The 18,888-nt window shown below is 42.5% G+C and overlaps 1 protein-coding gene across 1 annotated transcript; it reads left to right on the top strand.

Annotated features, from left to right (window-relative positions):
* Positions 1-5,010: 5,010 nt before the first annotated feature.
* On the top strand, positions 5,011-18,559 carry VSTM2L (V-set and transmembrane domain containing 2 like). Its single transcript, XM_018557672.1, has 3 exons — positions 5,011-5,178; positions 15,072-15,119; positions 18,154-18,559. Exons 1-3 carry the CDS (start codon positions 5,065-5,067, stop codon positions 18,424-18,426), a joined length of 435 nt encoding a protein of 144 aa, XP_018413174.1. The 5' UTR covers positions 5,011-5,064; the 3' UTR covers positions 18,427-18,559.
* Positions 18,560-18,888: the final 329 nt, after the last annotated feature.

Genomic DNA, 18,888 nt, shown 5'->3' with positions numbered 1-18,888 from the left:
TCCTCTCTAAGTTGGCCCTCTATATATGTAAGTGAGATAGGGACCTTAGATTGTAAGTTCCTTGAGGGTAGGGACTGATGTGAAACTATGTAAAGTGCTGTGTAAATTGTTGGCGCTATATAAATACCTATAATAATAATAATAACAGGAAGAGCTCAAACCTTGTCTCAAAGTATCATCCTAACTGTCCCCTCCACTCTTCCAAAGAGCTCTGGCTTTCCAGCTCCATCATCAACTCCTTCCATGCTTCTCTAGAGTCTCTCCCATCCTCTGGAACTCCTTATACCATCCTGTCTGTCTGTCTCCTACTTCAGGGAAGCCTATTCTGCCTCAAACAAACCACTGAACTATCACTTTCTCAAACAATTAATCCCCACACAGCTATACCCTCCATGTATCACTGCCCCCTCCCTTATGGATTGTAAGCCCTCACGGGCAGGGCCCTCCTTACCATCTTGTATTGTAATGTCTTCCTTATATTGTAAAGTACTGCACAAACTGTTGGCGCTATATAAATCCTGTATAATAATAATAATTAAAAACTTTTTAGGATTTAAAAGAAAGCAGAACTTTAGCAGTTTATCAAAACTGCTAAATACACAGCTGAAATACATAGGGTCATGTGAAAAAGTAAGTACGCCCCATGGAAATCTTGAAAACTGCAGTGTCTACAGATATACTTGAAGACATAACACATAGTCTTGACATGGTGTATTCATCTTCATGATCTTAATTAATGATTAATAAATGCAGACTTGTCATGTTCAAAAAAACAAGTACAGCCCTACATTTACCACCACTTTAAATTCATGAAATGAGTATCAGGTGTTCCAAATTATGTGCAATGATTAGAACCTCCTTAGGGAGTATGCAGGTGGAACCTGTCTTATTTAAACCTCAGATATCTTGGTTTTGGTCTTCTCTATGCTATTTATGTTTGTCATCATGTCAAGATCAAAAGAGTTCTCTAAGGCTCTCAAAAATAAAGTTGTAAATGCCTATGAGTGGTAAGGGATTTAAAAAGATCACCAAATACAGTGGTACCTTGGTTCACGAACACTTCTATTCGCGAACAGATTGGTTCGTGAACAGAAAGTTCTGCAAAATTTTGCTTCCGTTCGCGAACTCCGCATCGGGTGACGAACTTAGCCGCAGCCATCTTCCCTGCTCTGACACATGGCCCTGGCTTCCTCTAGTCGAGATCGCGGTCTGATCACAGATTGATTCGGCTCATGACCAATTCGGTTTGCGACCAGAATCGTGGAACGAATTAAGTTCCTGAACCTAGGTATCCCTGTATTTGAAATCGATAATTTTACTGTAAGAAAAATAATGTACATGTGGCGTAGATTTCAAATGACTGCTAATTTGTTCACGTCTGGCCAACCCAACAAGTTCAACTCAAGAGCTGACTTTTGGATGCTTATAAAAAGTCCCCAGGAACACCAAAAATTTCATCATTGAGTGTTCAGGTGGCTCTTGCTACAGTTGGGGTCAAAGTGCATACAACTATAATCAGAAAGAGATTGCACCTATTTACCCCGCATGAGAGGTGTGCTAAGAATAAGCATTTGCTGTCCAAAAAAGAACATTTGAGCAATTTGACATTGATCATATAGGCAAAGATGAGACTTTCAGAAACAATGTGCTGAAGACTGATCAATCAAAGAGAGTTGTTCAGTGAAAGTAACAGTAGGCATGTTTGCCACAAACCAAAGACAGCATTTTAGAAGAACCTCATACCAAATGTGAAGCATGTTGGTGGAACTGTTATGGTTTAAGGCTGCTTTGCTACTCTAGAATATCGGCAGCTTGTAGTCATTGATTCAGCTATACATTCTGCAAACAGTACTTGATGAGAATGTGAGGTCATTAGTCCAAAGATTAAAATGGAAATAGATCCTTCAAAAATGATCCGAAACACACCAGCAAAACCACCAAGGAATGGCTCAAAAAAGAAGACATGGCTGGCATAGTCATGAGCCCTGATTTGATTACCATTGAAATTTTGTAGGGAGATTTTGAACCAGGAAGTTCAAGGGAAGAAATCCACAATCATCTTTCAACTGAAGGAATTTTGCAAGTGGTCATGTCGGAGACTGGTCGGCAAAATACTGAGATGAAGACATTTCTGATAAAGAGGACAATACCAGCTTCTGATCCCAAGGGTTTGCCTACTTTTTCCACAATATACCATTACATCGATTGATATTTTTGTGGAATAAATGCATGTAAAGGCACATTGTTCTTATGTTTTCATTCAAGTATGACCTTTACCTGTAGGCACTGTTTGAACAAACATCTAATGTTTGCCTGTTCAAATGTATTCAAAAAGTCAACAATTTCCAATGGATGTACTTAAAGTGACACTAAACTCAGGAGTCAAATCTTAAAAATGCATTCATGTAACTTTACTGTTAACAACACCTAATGAGGACCTAATTTGTAGATCCTCAAATCATCTCCAAAACCGAATTGGTGCTGACACTGTCCTTCCTTTTGGAGGGTAACGACTTTTGTTCCCCATGGTCCCTGTGTGCGTGTTGGAAAGTAGTCACCACTCCAAGCTCTTTCCCGTGATGGACTTTAATTTCAATACAAATCAGTAAACTAAATGTGAGATTGTAGTCCATCACAGGAGCAAGCTTAGACTTCAGTACAGCGCTGCATGACGGAATAAATGTCAGTCAAAGTACCGCAGCGCTGAATACTGAAAAATGGCCTGGATGGGAAGGGGGTTTAACACCGCGGATGTCAACTGGTTAAAGGAAAATTATGGGGTGAGTAAAATACACTCATTCCCATAATGCAAGCCGACCTATGACACTGATTGATCGGGAAGTCAGCGAACACATGCCACCAATTGCTGAGTTCCCGATCCTCTCCCTCCAGAGAGCGTTGACAGTCAGCCACCGCTCCCCGCAGGGATTGCCCCCTCCCCTCTCTGTTTCTCCAGGGGGGCAGGCATAGCTGTCTCTGTCTCTAGAGAGGCAGGGCCAGCTGTCAATCAGCCAGCGGGGTGGATCTCGTCAGTATTATCGGGATCCATCCCAGCCGCTGCGTGGCTCTGCGCTCTCCGCTCTGAGTTTTGTGTCACCGGAGGACATTAGAATATGTCCTCCTGTGACCCTAAAGAGAACTATGGCCAAAAAAGGTTGGGCCACAGTTCTCTTTTAATAGTTAAGGTACTTGAATGCATTTTTAAGATTTAACTCCTGAGTTTAGTGTCACTTTAATGTCTACATGACATGGTGTATCCTACCTAAAGATTTCTAATTCCCTCCAGCCAGTCTTATGATTTCTAGACCTCTATCACAATGCACAACCAGGAAGGTGACACACATCATTTAGGGTTCGGCAATGCAGTTTCCTGTGTCATCTCGCTGCCTCCTGCTTGCTTATTGGACAAGGAATCCGCATTAGCAGGGAGGTGATTCAGGAAGCAGTAAAGCAGAACCAGGCAGTAGGATAGCGCAACTATGCAGTATAGCAGGAGTGTATAAATCACAGGACCGACAGAACAGCAGGTAAAACAAACATATGTATTCTTCTCTATATATAGCTGTTTCCCTGCAGTTCCGCTTCAAACACTTTAGTAACCTGCCTTTCGTTTTAAATTTTTTCCAGTCTGATCCTTTTTTTTTTTCCTGCAGGTCTTATTGTATCCTTTGTAACTTTGGAACGATAAAAGTGTTTCTTCACAATTTTTATTTCTTAAGTGCTTTTTTTTTTCTTTCCTTTTTACTGCTTTTGTAACAGTAGAAGTGGGTTTTATTTTTAGGATTTTATTCTTATTACACATAAGATAAATGATGTAATATATTTGCATAAAGTTGATTAGAAACACTCCCGTTTATGTCCTGTGTCTATTTTTTTCCACCTAGTCTGTACATTAAAAGGCCCCCTCGGCACGGAGTAGTTGGCGCCTTTACAATTAAGTGTTTTTATTTTTACAGGATATACTTATTTTTTTATAGTTTAGATAAAATGTAATCATATGACGATCGCTCTTATTCCCTAATATGAATATCTGTAATTAGCTCGGTATTATTTGAGAGTGACAAGTCCAATAGAGCGTCACTTCCAGTTATAGCTTTTATGAGCTGGCTCCTAATATTGTCCTCTAATAAATATATAGTTTAACCCTATTTCAGAACCTTTACACTAATTAAGGGTCATTAACGTGTATGTAAACCCTAACAGTAAATGTTATCTATTTGCTCCCTCTTGGTCGGTTAACCCTTTCCTACCTGCAATCCTGCCAGAAATCTTGACAGCTGTAAACTTCCTGTGCTCTCAGTCTACACCAGACCTGGGCATTTTATGGCCTGCGGGCCATATCCGGCCTTTGGTCAGTGCCTGTCTCACCTGCCGACCTGCCCTCCATTATGGCTGGCTGACAGTGGATGCACCGATCTTGGAGTCCGGTGCATCCACTGGAAGCCTTAGCCCAGCACAGGTCAGGAATCAGTCCATGTTCAGACTGCATTTATCTTGCATCCTTTGTTCCTAGGACCTCTGGAGTCCTAGCAATTAATGAAGTCAGGGGTCTTCCTCTGCAGTCAGTGGTTGCTAGGACCGCTGAGCTGTCCTAGCAACCAATGATGTTAGGGGTCCTCCTCTGTCTCCTCTCCTGCAGCTCCCGCCTGTGGACTTTAAATAAAAGAACTTAGAACGGTATGTGCGTGGTGCAAGAAGAGGTTGGGGTTTGGCATGTGCAGTAACTGTACCGCAACACAGTCAATCACATTGTGGCCAGGAGGTACATTTGGGGTGCTGTTCAAATGATTGACAACGCAGCACATCTGCCACACTGTAATGCACGGTCGGTGCGTTGCACAGTGCTGTGTGTTAATCGGTTTGGCCCTCCACAGCTGTCTCAGCTTCCTATGGGGCAACAAGTCAAAATCAGAATCAATTTCTTATGGGAAAGAAAAATGATCATTGCTTGTGTACTATTAAATAAGTTACAGTAGTATCCATTTATAATGAGGCTTTTCTTTTACAGCATTGTTTACAGAAATACCACATGATGTTAGTGCACACCCTGGAGAAGATGTAGAGATGGCGTGCTCCTTCCGCGGCAGCGGTGACATCCCCTACTCCCTGGAGATCCAGTGGTGGTATATCCGGTCCCACAAGGACTGGACAAACAAAGATACCTGGGCAGACAACCAGGTAAGAGATGTGTGGGTGTTGCAAAAATAATAAATATGTTAGAGCAGCCTTTCTCAACCAAGATTCCTCTTGAGGTTGCTAGGGCTTCCTCGGGTGGTGAGCAACAACAACATCCCATCTAAAATTTCCACCTCCCCACAGATGCATACTTACACGCGGGGGGGGGCCCCGCGTCTCTTTACATTCAGCGCCGAAGGTCTCTCACTGCTGGACACGCCGATACAGTTGATTCCCATAAACTTCTATGGGGCTTATCTAGCTTTTTTTTAGCAAGGGTGTTCCAAGACCTGAATATTATTTCAAGGGTCCCTCAGGGGTAAAAAGGTTGAGAAAGTCTACATTAGAGGAACAAATTAAATTTTTTGAATGTGTAACCTGTTAGTGTAGTGTTTTTAGTACATGTTTTGTTATTTTTTAATATTGTAGGTATAAAAGGTTAGTGTGTAGAGTCACACACTGCCTGTCCAAAAAAAAGGCACCACCTGCATTTAGCTAAGCAAATAGGTACGAGCCTTCCACTGGATAATAGGTCTAAGTTCAGCAACGTTATGTCCCCAAAAATGAGGTCAGCTGCCTACCTGAATATACGGAATGACCAGGTTTTTCCACAAATGGATTGTTTTCTTCCCTGATGGTACGGCCATATTCCAAGATAACAATGCCAGGATACACCGTGCTCAAATTGTGAAAGAGTGGTTCAGGGAGCATGAGACATAATTTTCACACATGGATTGGCCACCAGAGTCCAGACCTTAACCGCATTGAGAATTTTTGGGATGTGCTGGAGAAAACTTTACACAGTGGTCGGACTTAATGCAACTCAGTATGGAAATAAATGTTGTAACATTGCATAAGCTTATCGAAACGATGCCACGGCGAATGTGTGCCATAATCAAAGCTAAAATCAGTCCAACAAAACATTAGAGTGTGTGGCTTGGTCGTTTTGGACAGGGAGTGTATATAATCCACGTGGAATTTAATGTAGTTATGCGACTAAAAATGTGTTTCTGATGGTCTGCTGTTGGTTTTAATCATTATTAGACATCCGTGCTGTGTGTAGCGTTTGATTAAACAAAGATGTTCTTCGCTAAGCACTATCTGCTTATAAAGGGTGTTTCCTTCATCACATTAATATGAACCTTATCTAGGGAGCACAAAGAAGAGATCCACCACCCACTCTCTGGTCCTTTCATACATACAATTTGAATTAACCCTGCTGTGTGCACTACTGAAAAGGGAAGAGATGGTTTTCTAGTAAGGCAGAGAATTAACCTACTTTTACGCGGGCAAGAGAAAGACAACATTCTAACCCCCCCCCCCCTACACACACACACTGTTATAGTTGACAGACTATTGCTCACATTTTTATTATTTCCATATGATTCCTTCCATGTTGAGCAATAGTAGAGTATTGTAATGCTTTAATCATCAATTATTGCAGAAAGGTTGGCTTTATTGGCTATATGGGAATTTTCCAATGGGGACACTAGTTCTGGTAACCCTGCTGACCAACAGGTATTTCCTGCACTTTGGAGGGATTTTCACTCACTCCCGGTTGTGGCTATTGGACAGGAAGTAAGTTGAAATCTCCCTAATGGGACACAGAAGGCAAAAAAAGCTGACGGGGATTGTAACGCTCCCATACTCTATCCAAAACTAAAAAAAATGTTGGCTTCAGTTTTACTTTAGGTTAGAGACTAAAGAGTATCACTCCAAACTTTCTTGCATATTGAGCAAACATTAAAGAGGTCCTATGGGTGGTACTACGGCCCCTCTTGTATTACAATCTGTACATGCTTCCTGAAATCTACAAACAGCACATCAAGCATATTACATATATCTTTCTAAAATGATTTGGACATGCCTGATTTGAATTAGAATGGGGCAGCTGCAGTTCACATACATATGTAAGAGTCTGTTCACCCAAAAATATATATTTCAGTTTTTTAAATGCTGGAGAGTTAGAACACCTGATGGTTTCTTATACATCACAGAGACTCCCGAAGTGGGATCTCTATGATTTGTTTCCCAGGTTTGCACATCGGCAGCAACCATTACATGGAGGTCACACTCACCCTGCTGGATGCTAAATTGTTTAGTATTATGAAGAATGCAACAGGAGGAGTAGGGACATCACAGGGTGGGTGAGAACACCCAAAATTCTAAGTAAGGCAGAAATAGAACCATGAACCAGAGTGGGGAAATTTGGATGTAGTAGCGTGAAAGTGATATAAGAACGCAACAGGTGACCACCGAATTCGTTTTAAAATGGAAATATATTTCATGGGTGTGGATTGATGCTTTAAGATAATTAATTCTGGATCTAATCTGAATATAATGTACACCGATCAGCCACAATATTCTGACCACTGACAAGTGAAGTGAATAACAATGATTATTTCGTTAGAATGGCACCTTGAATATATTTGGTAACAAGTGAACATTTTGTCCCTGAGGTTAATGTGTTGGGTGCAGAAAAAATGGGCAAGTGTAAGGATTTGAGCGACTTTGACAAAGGCCAAATTGTAATGGCTAGACAACTGGGTCAGAGCAACTCCAAAACTGCCGCTCTTGTGGGATGTTCCTGGTCTGTAGTGGTCAGGACCTTCCAAAAGGAAGGAAAGCTGGTGAACCGGTGAAAGGGTCATGGGCGGCAGAGGCTCATGTACGTGGTGAGTAAAGGAGACCCCACCTTACAGGACTTGAAGGATCCGCTACTGACGGCTTGGTGCCAGATACCACAGCATACCTTCAGAGGTCTAGCAGAGTCCATGTCTTAATGGGTCAGGGCTATTTTGGCGGGACAAGGGGGACATACTCAATATTAAGCGGGTGGTCATAATGTTATGGCTGATCAGTCTATAGTCTTTTCACACTTTACATATTAACGTATAATGGGGGTGGAGGGGAGCTTTTAAAAATGATTTGGCTTATTTAAATTATTTTATTAAACTTTCATTTTTAAAACCTTTTTATTACATTTTTTTTTGTTAACTTTATTGCTTTCACAAGAGGGCTTTTATGGAGGTGACAGGTTCTCTTTGAGGAAATATCAGGGAACTTTTAGATCTTTAATGTCACCTCTGCACTCTCTTGAAGCCAGTCAAGCACAGACTGCACAGCCAGGGAGCACAGAGATTGAGAGCTCTGAATCTGGAAATATTTAGAACTGAGCACCTCAGGGTTCATTCTTTACAGAGAAGATCAACCAACAAATATTCACTGATCTCCCACAGCTCTCCATCTTCACACCCACTATGAAGGTCCTGGGTCAGGAGGGACAGGGGAATTTACATGTGCATACCTGCTTACAGCAGCTGGGTCTCCCGGACGTAGGGTTGCCACCTGTCCGGGATTCACCCGGACAGTCTGGATTTAGAATGCTGTGCTCGGGTTTCATGGCAGCAGAAACCCTGACACCCGATGTCAGGCAGACGGGAGCAGCCAAAATTAAGAACATAGTCTTGAATGTGATATTTACATATGAATGGGTGTTGCTATTTACATATAAATAAGCCACGACTCATTCTCCCCAAAACATTTCCGTGCGTCGCTAGAGTGCTCGGGTTTCGCTGAAAGAAAAGGTGGCAACCCTACCCGAACGCTGCACATACAAGCCTTTTTAACACTGTATGTCTGTATTTGTGACCATGTGCATGAGCCCTAAATGTAATGTTACTTGTCATTTCTCAGACTGTGCTCGCATCAGACTTAAAGTGCAAGTAAGTCCTTGTTACTATGTGATGCAAAAGTCACTTAAAGTGACACTTCCTTCACCTTCTCTAAGCCAAATCCTCCTTAATTTGTGTCTCACTCATTCCCCCTCCCAGACACTGCAGCTCACAGTAGGAGGGTTTCAGAAACAAAAGCAGTGGTGTTGATCCGGAAAGCAGTGGACAGGAGTTGACTGACAAGCTGCAGACTTGTGAATCAACAGTGACAATGCTGATAGCCATGCCCCCTGCAACATGTTCGCATCCCACTATAGTGTAAGCACACACAGCCTACATGACAGTGACAACTGTGCTCTAAATTTAGGAGCAGTGCAGTATTATTGCCACAACACTGCTCGTTTCTGCACCCCCTGCACTCTTATTTCACTTCTGCTCACTTTTGCACTCCATGCACCTCCCTTCCTCCATTGCTCATTCTGCAGCCCCTGCACCCCTATTCCACCACTGCTCGCCTTTGCACTCTTGCAGATTGCAAGGGTTATGGTTGAGACAGCTTGAGACATCATTTGAGAACTAGTACAGTTAGCTTGAAAGATTTTTGCACACTAATGACCATGATGATAATAATGACATCACTCACACCAAGGTACAAAGGTTTCGATCATTAATCTTTGATAAACAGAGGACCCCCCTCTTTTATGGAAAATGTCAAAATTCTGTATTGCAGGAATCTTCTTTTGTTTTTCAGTATTAATGTTTAATGAGTAAGTTATTCATAAATATTTATTTTGTATTCTTCTTACAGCTCAGATTCACCACCACCTCCTCCTCCTGTCTCTTCCTATCTCTCTTTGTATCCATGTGCTTGTACAAGCAGCAGTAATAGAAACACAGTGCTGGGGATTTTAATGAGGGGTGCTGTTTGTACTGAAGCCAGACACAATTCATTAACACAAACTGCAATTAATCTAAGGAGGATGCAGGGAGCAGAGAGACATGATATTAAAGAAAAACCATTGTCTTTTTCATGTTTTTTTTTTTCTTTAGAATCGGCTTAATGGAAGTAATCCTGCCATTGAGTTGAAGAACTGTGTTTCTATGTATAGCTTGTAATTAGACTCTGTTTGGTAGTGTTGTACAATGGTTGTGCCTTGCAGTTCCAGTCTTTAATGATCTAAGTCACGTATGAACCATTATTCCTCTAGCCTGTGGGGAGCAATGACCGATCATGTTTTTTGAAAGCTTGAAGTGGTGGCAAAGAAGCCTTACCACCTACAACACATTAAAATAAGGGAGCAGGGCTAAGTGGGAAGTGGGAAGGCATTATTATTATTATAATATAGGATTCATATAGCGCTAACAGTTTGAGCAGCACTTTACAATAAAAGGAAGACATTACAATTACAATACAATTCAAGACAAGATGGTAAGGAGGGCCCTGCCCGTGAGAGCTTACAATCTAAAATATAGCATGAATAGGACATTTGTGCATGGGTGTCATGGAGTTTAGCAGACCTTATGACCCGACAGACAGGATTAGTGTATCCGGGAACAAAGCAATGCAAATCTTCAGACAGATAGGCAGAGCAACAGTAGACAGCCAGATGGGGTACCAAATCAATAGACAGAAGCATAGTTGGACAAGCAAGAGGGTGAGGCAGACAGCATACAAGCATAATTAGACAGGCTAGGGGACGATGCTGGCGGCAGACAGAAGAGTAATCTAAAGTACAGGCTGAGGTCAGAATCCAAGAAGCAAGGTAGTCAGGCTGACACAGACGTACTGGAGTTGATTGAGTGGATGGTGTAAGTTCAGGATTTCCTATAAAGGTAGTAAATGAGGTTCAGGTGTCAGCTGTAGCATGGCCTTGCTGCAGTGCACATTTGTGACCACCAGATGGCAAAGGCTCAAGACATGACAAAACACTGGGAGCATGTGCTCCACTATGGGGCCAGGGGCTCTGGAGAGAACCCTTCCACGATTGAAAGAATATAAAACACTTCATTGACATCTCTGTGTCTGTGGCAGTCTGGTGTATTAAAGGTCTGGGTCAGGAGCTTTGGTGGAGGATATCTAATAGAACAATAAAAATTTATTCTAGCAACTATGTAGATATAAGTTACATAAAAGAATTAACGTATAGCAAACTTTACAATAATTACTCATAAGATGCACTCACTGAAAATATACTGTATTGTAGATTCCCTTCAAAGCAAACCTGTCATTTCTTTAAATGTCTTTAAATCCAGAAGCTGTGCCTTACAGTAATCCCTTTTTGCTTATAGATATCAAGTTAAATTACAGCTGCCCATCATTGAGCCCCCTTCCTCTGAGCCTAGGTTAACATGGACCTGCCAATTGGGGGGGTCTTTACATAGCCTGGGCTCAGATTACTACTGCACTAAAAGGCACTCACATGTCATTACAAGCAAGCCATTCAGTGCAAGAGGAAGGATTCCCCATTGCCGCTGCTGCCGGACAGATTTAAGGACTCATGACATTACCAGACCCTTGGAAAAGGAAGGGGTGAGCGGGTGGAGGTGCTGCGGGGTAGGGGAAAGTGACTCCTAAAAGATGCCTATTGATGAAAAATCACATGACCACTGAGTTCCTTCTCTATCATCCTCTAGCTGCTGAAAATTGGTAGTTGATAATGGGAATAACACGTGGTATCTTTGATCACATTATGTTGTGTCACAAAAACAACAGTATTGAACATTGCAGCAAAGCTTCATAACGCAGAGCGGCATTTCTTAAACTACAGCAGGCTCAGCACATGACTACCATGACTAGGGTTGCCACCTTTTCTTCAAGCCAAACCCGAACACTGTAGCACCTCGCGGCAATTTTTTTGTAAAGTATACACGACGCATATATTTGGAGTTAATCACAACTTGCCAGTGTGCCATAGGTCCCCAGATATATACTATATAAAGCAATATCCATATACTTTGCCGCACTCATTACCCGATATCCCCAAAGTAACGGGTGCTCGTAATGACTGCGGATGGCGCCGCTCATAACAGAACTCCAATACAGATGTCACGAGCACCACGATTCCCTCCCGGGCACAGGATTCCAAAACCGGACTGTCCGGGTCATTCCCGTACGGGTGGCAACCCTAACCATGACCATTGATGGAAGAGGGGATTTGGGGTGCAAATGTGAGCAGTGGTGGAACAGGGGAACAGAAAGTGCAAAAGTGAGCAGGGGTGGAGGAGAGAAGGGGTTCCAGAGGTGAGCTGTGGTGGAGGGGAGCAGGGGGAGCAGAAGTAAGCACTGAGGAAGGAGAGCAGGGGTTGCAGAGGTGAAACAGGGGTGCAAAGGTGAGCAGTGGTGGAAAAGTGATGCAGTTGGTGCAGAAGTGTGTAGTGGTGGAATAGGGGTGCATGGAGTGCAGAGTCGAGCAGTGGTGGAAGAGGGGAGCAGGGAGTAAGAAAGTGAGCAGTGGTGGAGGGGAGCAGGGGGTGCAGAGGTGAGCAGTGGTGGAACAGGGGTTCAGAGATGAGTAGTCGTGGAAAAGGAATGCAGGGGGTGCAGTAATGAGCAGTGGTGGGAGAGGGGAGCAGTGAGTGCAGTGATGAGCAGTGGTGGGAGAGGGGAGCAGGGAGTGCGGAAGTGAATAGTGGTGGAAGAGGGGAGCAGGGGGTACAGGGATGAGCAGTGGTGGAAGAAGGGAGCAGGGAGTGTAGATGTGAAGATTGATGGAACAGGGGTGCAAAAGTGATCACAGGTGGAAGAGTGGTGCAGGGTTCTTAGATCCCAGTATGCTCACAATTTTCTTTTTTGGGCTTTCAAATTAAAACATTTAAGGACCCCTAATGTAGATAGCCTTAGTGTGGCTGCAGATTTTTGGAAGTATAAAATGCAACAGCCAGGTAGACAACAGATACCAAACTCCCATAGAGAGGATGATCCAAGCCACTTCAATGAACACTGAGAGCCACGTAACGCTTATGTAAGCATGGTTTATGAACACTAATTAGATAAAATTTTCACACATTTTACCAGCAAATCAGACATATCCTGCATAGTCTTATCTGCAGATGAACACTAATTCCCAATTCAGGTCTGCAGGTTTAAGCGCAAAACCGTAAATTTGGTCATTAGCCTTGAGGTCACAGAAAAAGCTAAATTCCTCAGCGTAACAAATATAGAAGCCATTCTGTGAAGTATATAAATGGAAATAAAATCACTTAATGGCCTGGTTGCAAATACCATCAGCAGCAAATAACTGCTTTTTCTTTTGACTCTTAAAATATTCTGTAAGATAATAAGAGAGATTATAAAACATGTAATTCTCTGATATTATAGAGGTCTAGAGAAATGTCAGTAGCTGTTTATTACATTGGGCTTTAGTGCAGGGAGTTGGATACAGGTAGGGTTTGGGACTAGGGTTTGGTGCCCTATAATGTAAGTCTAGCAGTTTGGGTGTAGGGTTGAAGTAGGTTTAGGGTTATAACTCCTGTCAGCATTGTATTGCCATCTGAAGATTTCCCTTCACTTCCTATCTGATATCCACATCAACGGGTGGGTGTAAATCCCTCCAAAATATGGGAAATCCCCAGTGGTCATAAGGTTCACCAGAACTAGTGTCCCCATTGGAAGATTTCCCATCAATTCCTGTTCTGTTAACAACCCAAAATTTGGGATTTTCTTTAATTTTCAGTGGTAACAATCACCAGGACAAATAGAGAGGGTTAAGACACAGACAGCAATAAAAACCTGACAGGTGTTGTAATACCTATCAAAAACATGTTCTCCTGGGACCCCATACAGACTGGACCAGGGATGATGGAGAGTCACTGATAAGGATTCTTGTTAAAATCAACCAGAGAACATTCTAGTTAATTATTTGTGAATTTGATTTCTGAAATTGAGGTTTGGGTTGGAATCTGGATATCAATTGGATGAATGTAACCTTTATCTAGGATACACGACAGGCCAAGAGGGAGTGTTGGGGCTCCTTTTATATGCCTCTTTTATGCACCAAAATTAGGGTCCACATTCAGGGCATCTGCTGGTCTGCTTTTATTTAAAAAAAAAGGTTTTTAAATTTTGGAAATACATTTTTTAATACATTTTTAAATTTAATGTAATTTGTTATAAAAAAAATGTTTTTACATTTTTGATTTATTTAAATGAAAAATATAAAAAAACCCAGTCTGTTGGATCTGGATGTTATTATTCCTGCTCCTTTGGCAGAACGTTTTTAAGGATTTTACTCAAACCTGTTAACGGTTCCCAAACCCAAAAGAAGACTCGGTCCGATTCTGGATTGAAAGCACTCAATGTGTTTGTACATACAGACAGTCTCCGGGTTCCGAACAAAATAGGTTCTGTAGGTTTGTTCTTAAGTTGAATTTGTATGCAAGTTGGAACAGGTACATTTTTTAAGTGTAACTCCGGCCCAATTTTGTTTTCTAATTTTGGATAGCATACGGAAAGGTTTACGCCGTGTAAAGTTTGTTTTGTTGTGTGTGCTCCTGTTCAGAAGATATCACCTCACTTTCTGTCCCTGTGACAATTGGATTTTGAAAATTTTGGGTTGTCGTGGAAACAAGGATTGGTGATTAAGCTTTAGCGGAGACATCCTTTTCCTATGATAACTCTTACAGGAGTGAATTTCACTTCCTAGTTGTAGATTTGCTCTCACTACCTGTTGTCTCAAGGACAGGAAGTGAGATTAAATCTTTCTAATGAGGATACAGACAGCAGTAAAAACCTCACAGTGACCCGGAAGAGGCAGGCACCCCTTGCCTGAACGTCCAACAAGAGCCAACGTCCTGTAATGCACGTACAGTACTACGAACCAGACCCAAAAAGGCGAGCACTCCTCGTCAGCACGAGCGAGGTAGCATTACAAGTAACCCTGCTGTACAGTAATAGCCTCTGTTTGTAAGTAGGAGTCGTAACCCGGGGACTGCCTGTATTCACAAATTCCATATGGAATCCATTTGGCCGGTTGTCGACTCTCTTAGACAAGGAATATGTTTGATTTTCATAGACATAAAGATGTGTATCTATACTATCCTGTATTTCCAGCTCATCAGCGTTTCCTTGGATTTGCGATACTTTCATCTTTCATCATCAACTTTCATTATCAATTTGTGGCTTTTCCCTTCGCGTTGGCTTCGGCTCTAAGGGTTTTTACACTGCCAGATGGTCCGATGCTCTCATTATTATGCTTTTATTAATAATTGTGTTTTGTCTTACAGGTGAAATCTCTCCAGGGGATCCAAGAAAAAGGTGCCACCAAGATAAGTGTAAGTATCACCCATCTACCCACTGTAACACAGGGTGATAATATTAAACATCTGTCACAAGCCTGAGCAATCAAAACTTAGTATATAATGAACCCTAAAAAGGATAAGCAGAGGTTATCTTCAATAAAAAAAAGTCAAAATGATTAGTGGATCTGAAGATACAGGCTGCTGAAGTTACATGGAAATCAACAATTTTCCTGCAAAAGCTGAGCTTGGCACCACCACTATCTAACATCTGTGCCTCCCTGTTGGTCCGTTAGGAGTGATGGATGGTTTCACTAACCAATAACGAGGGTTGGGGGTGGGGCCAAGCTCAACTCTTGCTGGGCCAGTGGAGAATTTCCTTTAACTTCGGCTGCTTAGATTTCTACCATATACAGTATATAATAATCATTTTGAAAGATTGTTATAATGGAATATAAGGTCTGCTGATACGATTTGTCCTAAGTTGGAATTGCTCATTGATATTTAATTTTTCCCAGTAGGAATGAGCTTAGCTTTGGACTGGTCCAAACCTAAGCCCCTCTGAACAAGGAAGTGCCATGGACCATCCACCCAATCAGCTGTGGGCTGGGGCATTCCCCACCCCTCAGCTGCACATAAACACCCCCTGGCTTGACACATTCAATGGTGATTGGATTAAGGTGACAGAGTTACCCATGAGGTATGTTCCTCACCCTTATCAGAGCTGAGGAAGCTATTTGGAGTGGTGAAATGTCACCTACAACAAATTCTGTTGACTGTGACTTACTACTACCAGTTATACTACAGTATAACCTGAATAAATCCAAACCTTCTCAGATGCCCTTCAGATGTCCACTTCCTACGTTCATTATTATGAGGTTACATCTCACCCTTTCTACTGCATTCTATGTTGCCTTACCTGTGATCCTCCTAGTACAATGCACCAACAGCTGGCATTTTGCCCTTAAGCATCTTGACAATCACTGGGCTCCGTGATGGCGAACGGAACATTAATCTGATTTACACTCTTCTCTTTCCGGACTGAGCAAACTTTACATTTCACAGAATGGCAAATACCAGGAGAAGATCAATTTGGAAGGAAAGCTAATTAGCCGCAGAGGTTTTTCTATTGATCTTGCGCTGTGGGCGAGAGGGAGCTGCATTTGGCAGCAATAGGAAAGAGAGTTCAACACAGACGCTGTCCCGTTGGGGGAATATGTAAATTCATTACGAATGGTGCCATTTGAAGAGGAATATAAAATGGAGATTAAAAACAAACAAAGCCGGTAGACCTGAAAGATACTTTTTTTTATTTAGCATTTGCTGCTAGTGTGCTACAGATGCGCTTTTGATCTGATGGAACTCGATGGTGACATTGGGCCAAAATGGATGCATGAAAACTGGGTTGCCTGTAGTAACCATTCAGAACCCAACTGCCATTTAAAAAAAAAAAGAGATGATTCCCTCTTTCTACAATTATTTGGAAATTAAGAAACATGCTGGCATTGAGGTAGTTAGGGTGCACCTGGCCTTTAAAAGTCACCCACTGAATCCAAGTAGTAGCAATAAAATGTCCACCTCCCCCAAATCATTGGTGGTCACTGGCACTTGAAACCTCCACCTTGAATCTGCTGCTGCTGATCCCTTTCTTCCTTCAATTTTTACTTCCTCCCCGCCCCCATTGTGAGAGGAAGGGGAGGGCTGAATGTGTGTAAACACAGTCAGGGTTTACACTTGTGACCTCTGTGATTGGTTTACAGCGATCGTAAGGTACAGTGCCACTCTGATTGGCTCTGGACATTTTGCCTGTGATCTGCCATGTCTAATGACAGCTTAATCACAGGCATTCAGTATGCACAATGGGCGCCTGCGCATGTTTTTAACAGCCACCTGTCCACCGTAAGGTGTTAATAAACTTAAAGAGACCCTGTCTTCATCCTATTAATATTAGCATCCACTTTCTATAGGATTATTTGTCAATTTACACTGTTTTGTGCATTTAATCTCCCTGTAATTATGGATAAAATTATGATAGTGAACAGGCCTGGGACTGTTGCTGGGCGCTGCCATCTTGGCCGTGCCATCAGGATCCCCAGAGTTGTCACTTAGATGATGCTTTGTAGTGTTCACCATTACTTATTTATATTTGAGGATCACTGAACAGCCACTCATTGATCTGATTACAGGGCAGAGAGGCTGATAGTAGGAGCTCACACACAGCAGAGCATGGAATATTGCTAGCATTAACACCTCCTCCACTTTTCATATATTACAAACCCTGCTTTGTTTACTATGACTCTGCTACAACTGGTACTTCTGTTTAATTACATTATGGGTGTGCAGATAATAAATCATTGGTCTTGTTTGGAATCCTAACATTTGCTAACAAGCAGCTTTGTTATCTGCCTATATAGCAGAATGAAGAGAGGGTAGGAGCAGGGGTAAGGACAGACTGGAATTGACACTTTTAGGACGTGGTTAGCTTCCTACTAAAGTTACTCGGGTCACAACATGGGAAAAATCAATGGTGGGGAAACATGCAAGTGCTCATTATCCCTTACTGATGCAAGATTTTCATTTAAAAAGTAAGGTCTGGTGACAGGGTCTCTTTAAAGCTATTCTGTTGCTAGAATAAAAAGTGCTTCCTCCAACGAAGAGAGTTCATATCTGCTCTGCTGTTCTGCACTGCATCTTCAGCATCTTACACTTCCAGTAGTGTCAGTTGCATGGGTTCCCTCCAAACCCCCCTCCCCGTCCTATTACTGCCTTATTATACACTGGCCAAATTCCATTTCCGCCACTAGATGTATCTAAGGAGCAGAGGAAATTCATATGCTCATCAGCTTTATCTAGTGGCAGGAATGCCATGCGAATGGTGTTCGACCAGCGTATGGCTGAGCGATCGTTTTTTAGATCATCCCCTGCATCACTGTAGGACACAGAAGTGAAGTAGGGTCAGCAGCAGAAACCACCGAGCGTAGACTGGAAGGGAAATCTCTGGAAAAAAAGTGATTTAGCCATACTATAGACTTCTCTTAAATACATAAATAACTCTCTATTTTCTGCATAGGTGGTGAAGGTATTCGGCAGTAACATATCACACAAGCTACGCCTATCTAATGTCAAGATCTCAGATGAAGGGACCTACGAGTGTCGTGTGTTAGATTACAGCGATGGGAAGGGGCGGCAGCATCGGGTCAAGGCCTTCCTCCACGTGGAGCTGGAAGCAGGCCGCCGCGGTGCGGCCTCACACCGCCAACAGGATACCAGCACTCACCGTCACTTTCAAGTCAAAGAGCTCAAAAAGCGAACGGCGGTGCCTTGTGAGGAATGCCAGGTCTAGACTGTGGGACCACTCGGCCCCAACACTGATGTACAGAGAAGTGCATGAGAAGCTTCCTACCCTTCTCAATCTGAAAATTGTTGTCAGCTGTCTCTGGCTGGAGTAGTGAGTGGAGATCAGTGACTTTAAATACAAAAACCCCATCATGTAAAAACGTAACCCTTTTCTTAGTGACGGGCGATTAAGATGCCCTGACAGACTGTTATCCATATGGACTAAGATTGGGGCTTCCTCTATCACCAGCCACCCATTGCAACCAATGCACCCTTCACCATGTACATGTCATCTCTCAGACGAGTTGCTGCATTCATCCCAGCCAACAGCATTACGGGAAATAAAGAATTTCCAAGACGCCTTTGCAGCTATGGCATCACCGCTCATATGAACTAGGTGAAAAGAAAAGCTTTATTATGAAGGTGTTGTCCTTGATAGGCTGCTTTTCAGTGTTATCTTTTACCAGAT

The sequence above is a fragment of the Nanorana parkeri genome, unplaced genomic scaffold, assembly GCF_000935625.1.
Source record: "Nanorana parkeri isolate BGI_ZX_2015 unplaced genomic scaffold, ASM93562v1 scaffold295, whole genome shotgun sequence".
NCBI lineage: Eukaryota > Metazoa > Chordata > Amphibia > Anura > Dicroglossidae > Nanorana > Nanorana parkeri.
Note: the sequence above shows the minus strand (reverse complement) of the source record. Positions and strands in the feature narration are given on the sequence as shown.

Coding starts and splice junctions, on each gene's coding strand:
- VSTM2L (XM_018557672.1), top strand. CDS start 5,065: ATGGCGTGCTCCTTCCGCGGCAGCGGTGACATCCCCTACTCCCTGGAG. Junction 5,179..15,071: donor ATACCTGGGCAGACAACCAG/GTAAGAGATGTG, acceptor TTTGTCTTACAG/GTGAAATCTCTCCAGGGGAT. Junction 15,120..18,153: donor AAGGTGCCACCAAGATAAGT/GTAAGTATCACC, acceptor TTTTCTGCATAG/GTGGTGAAGGTATTCGGCAG.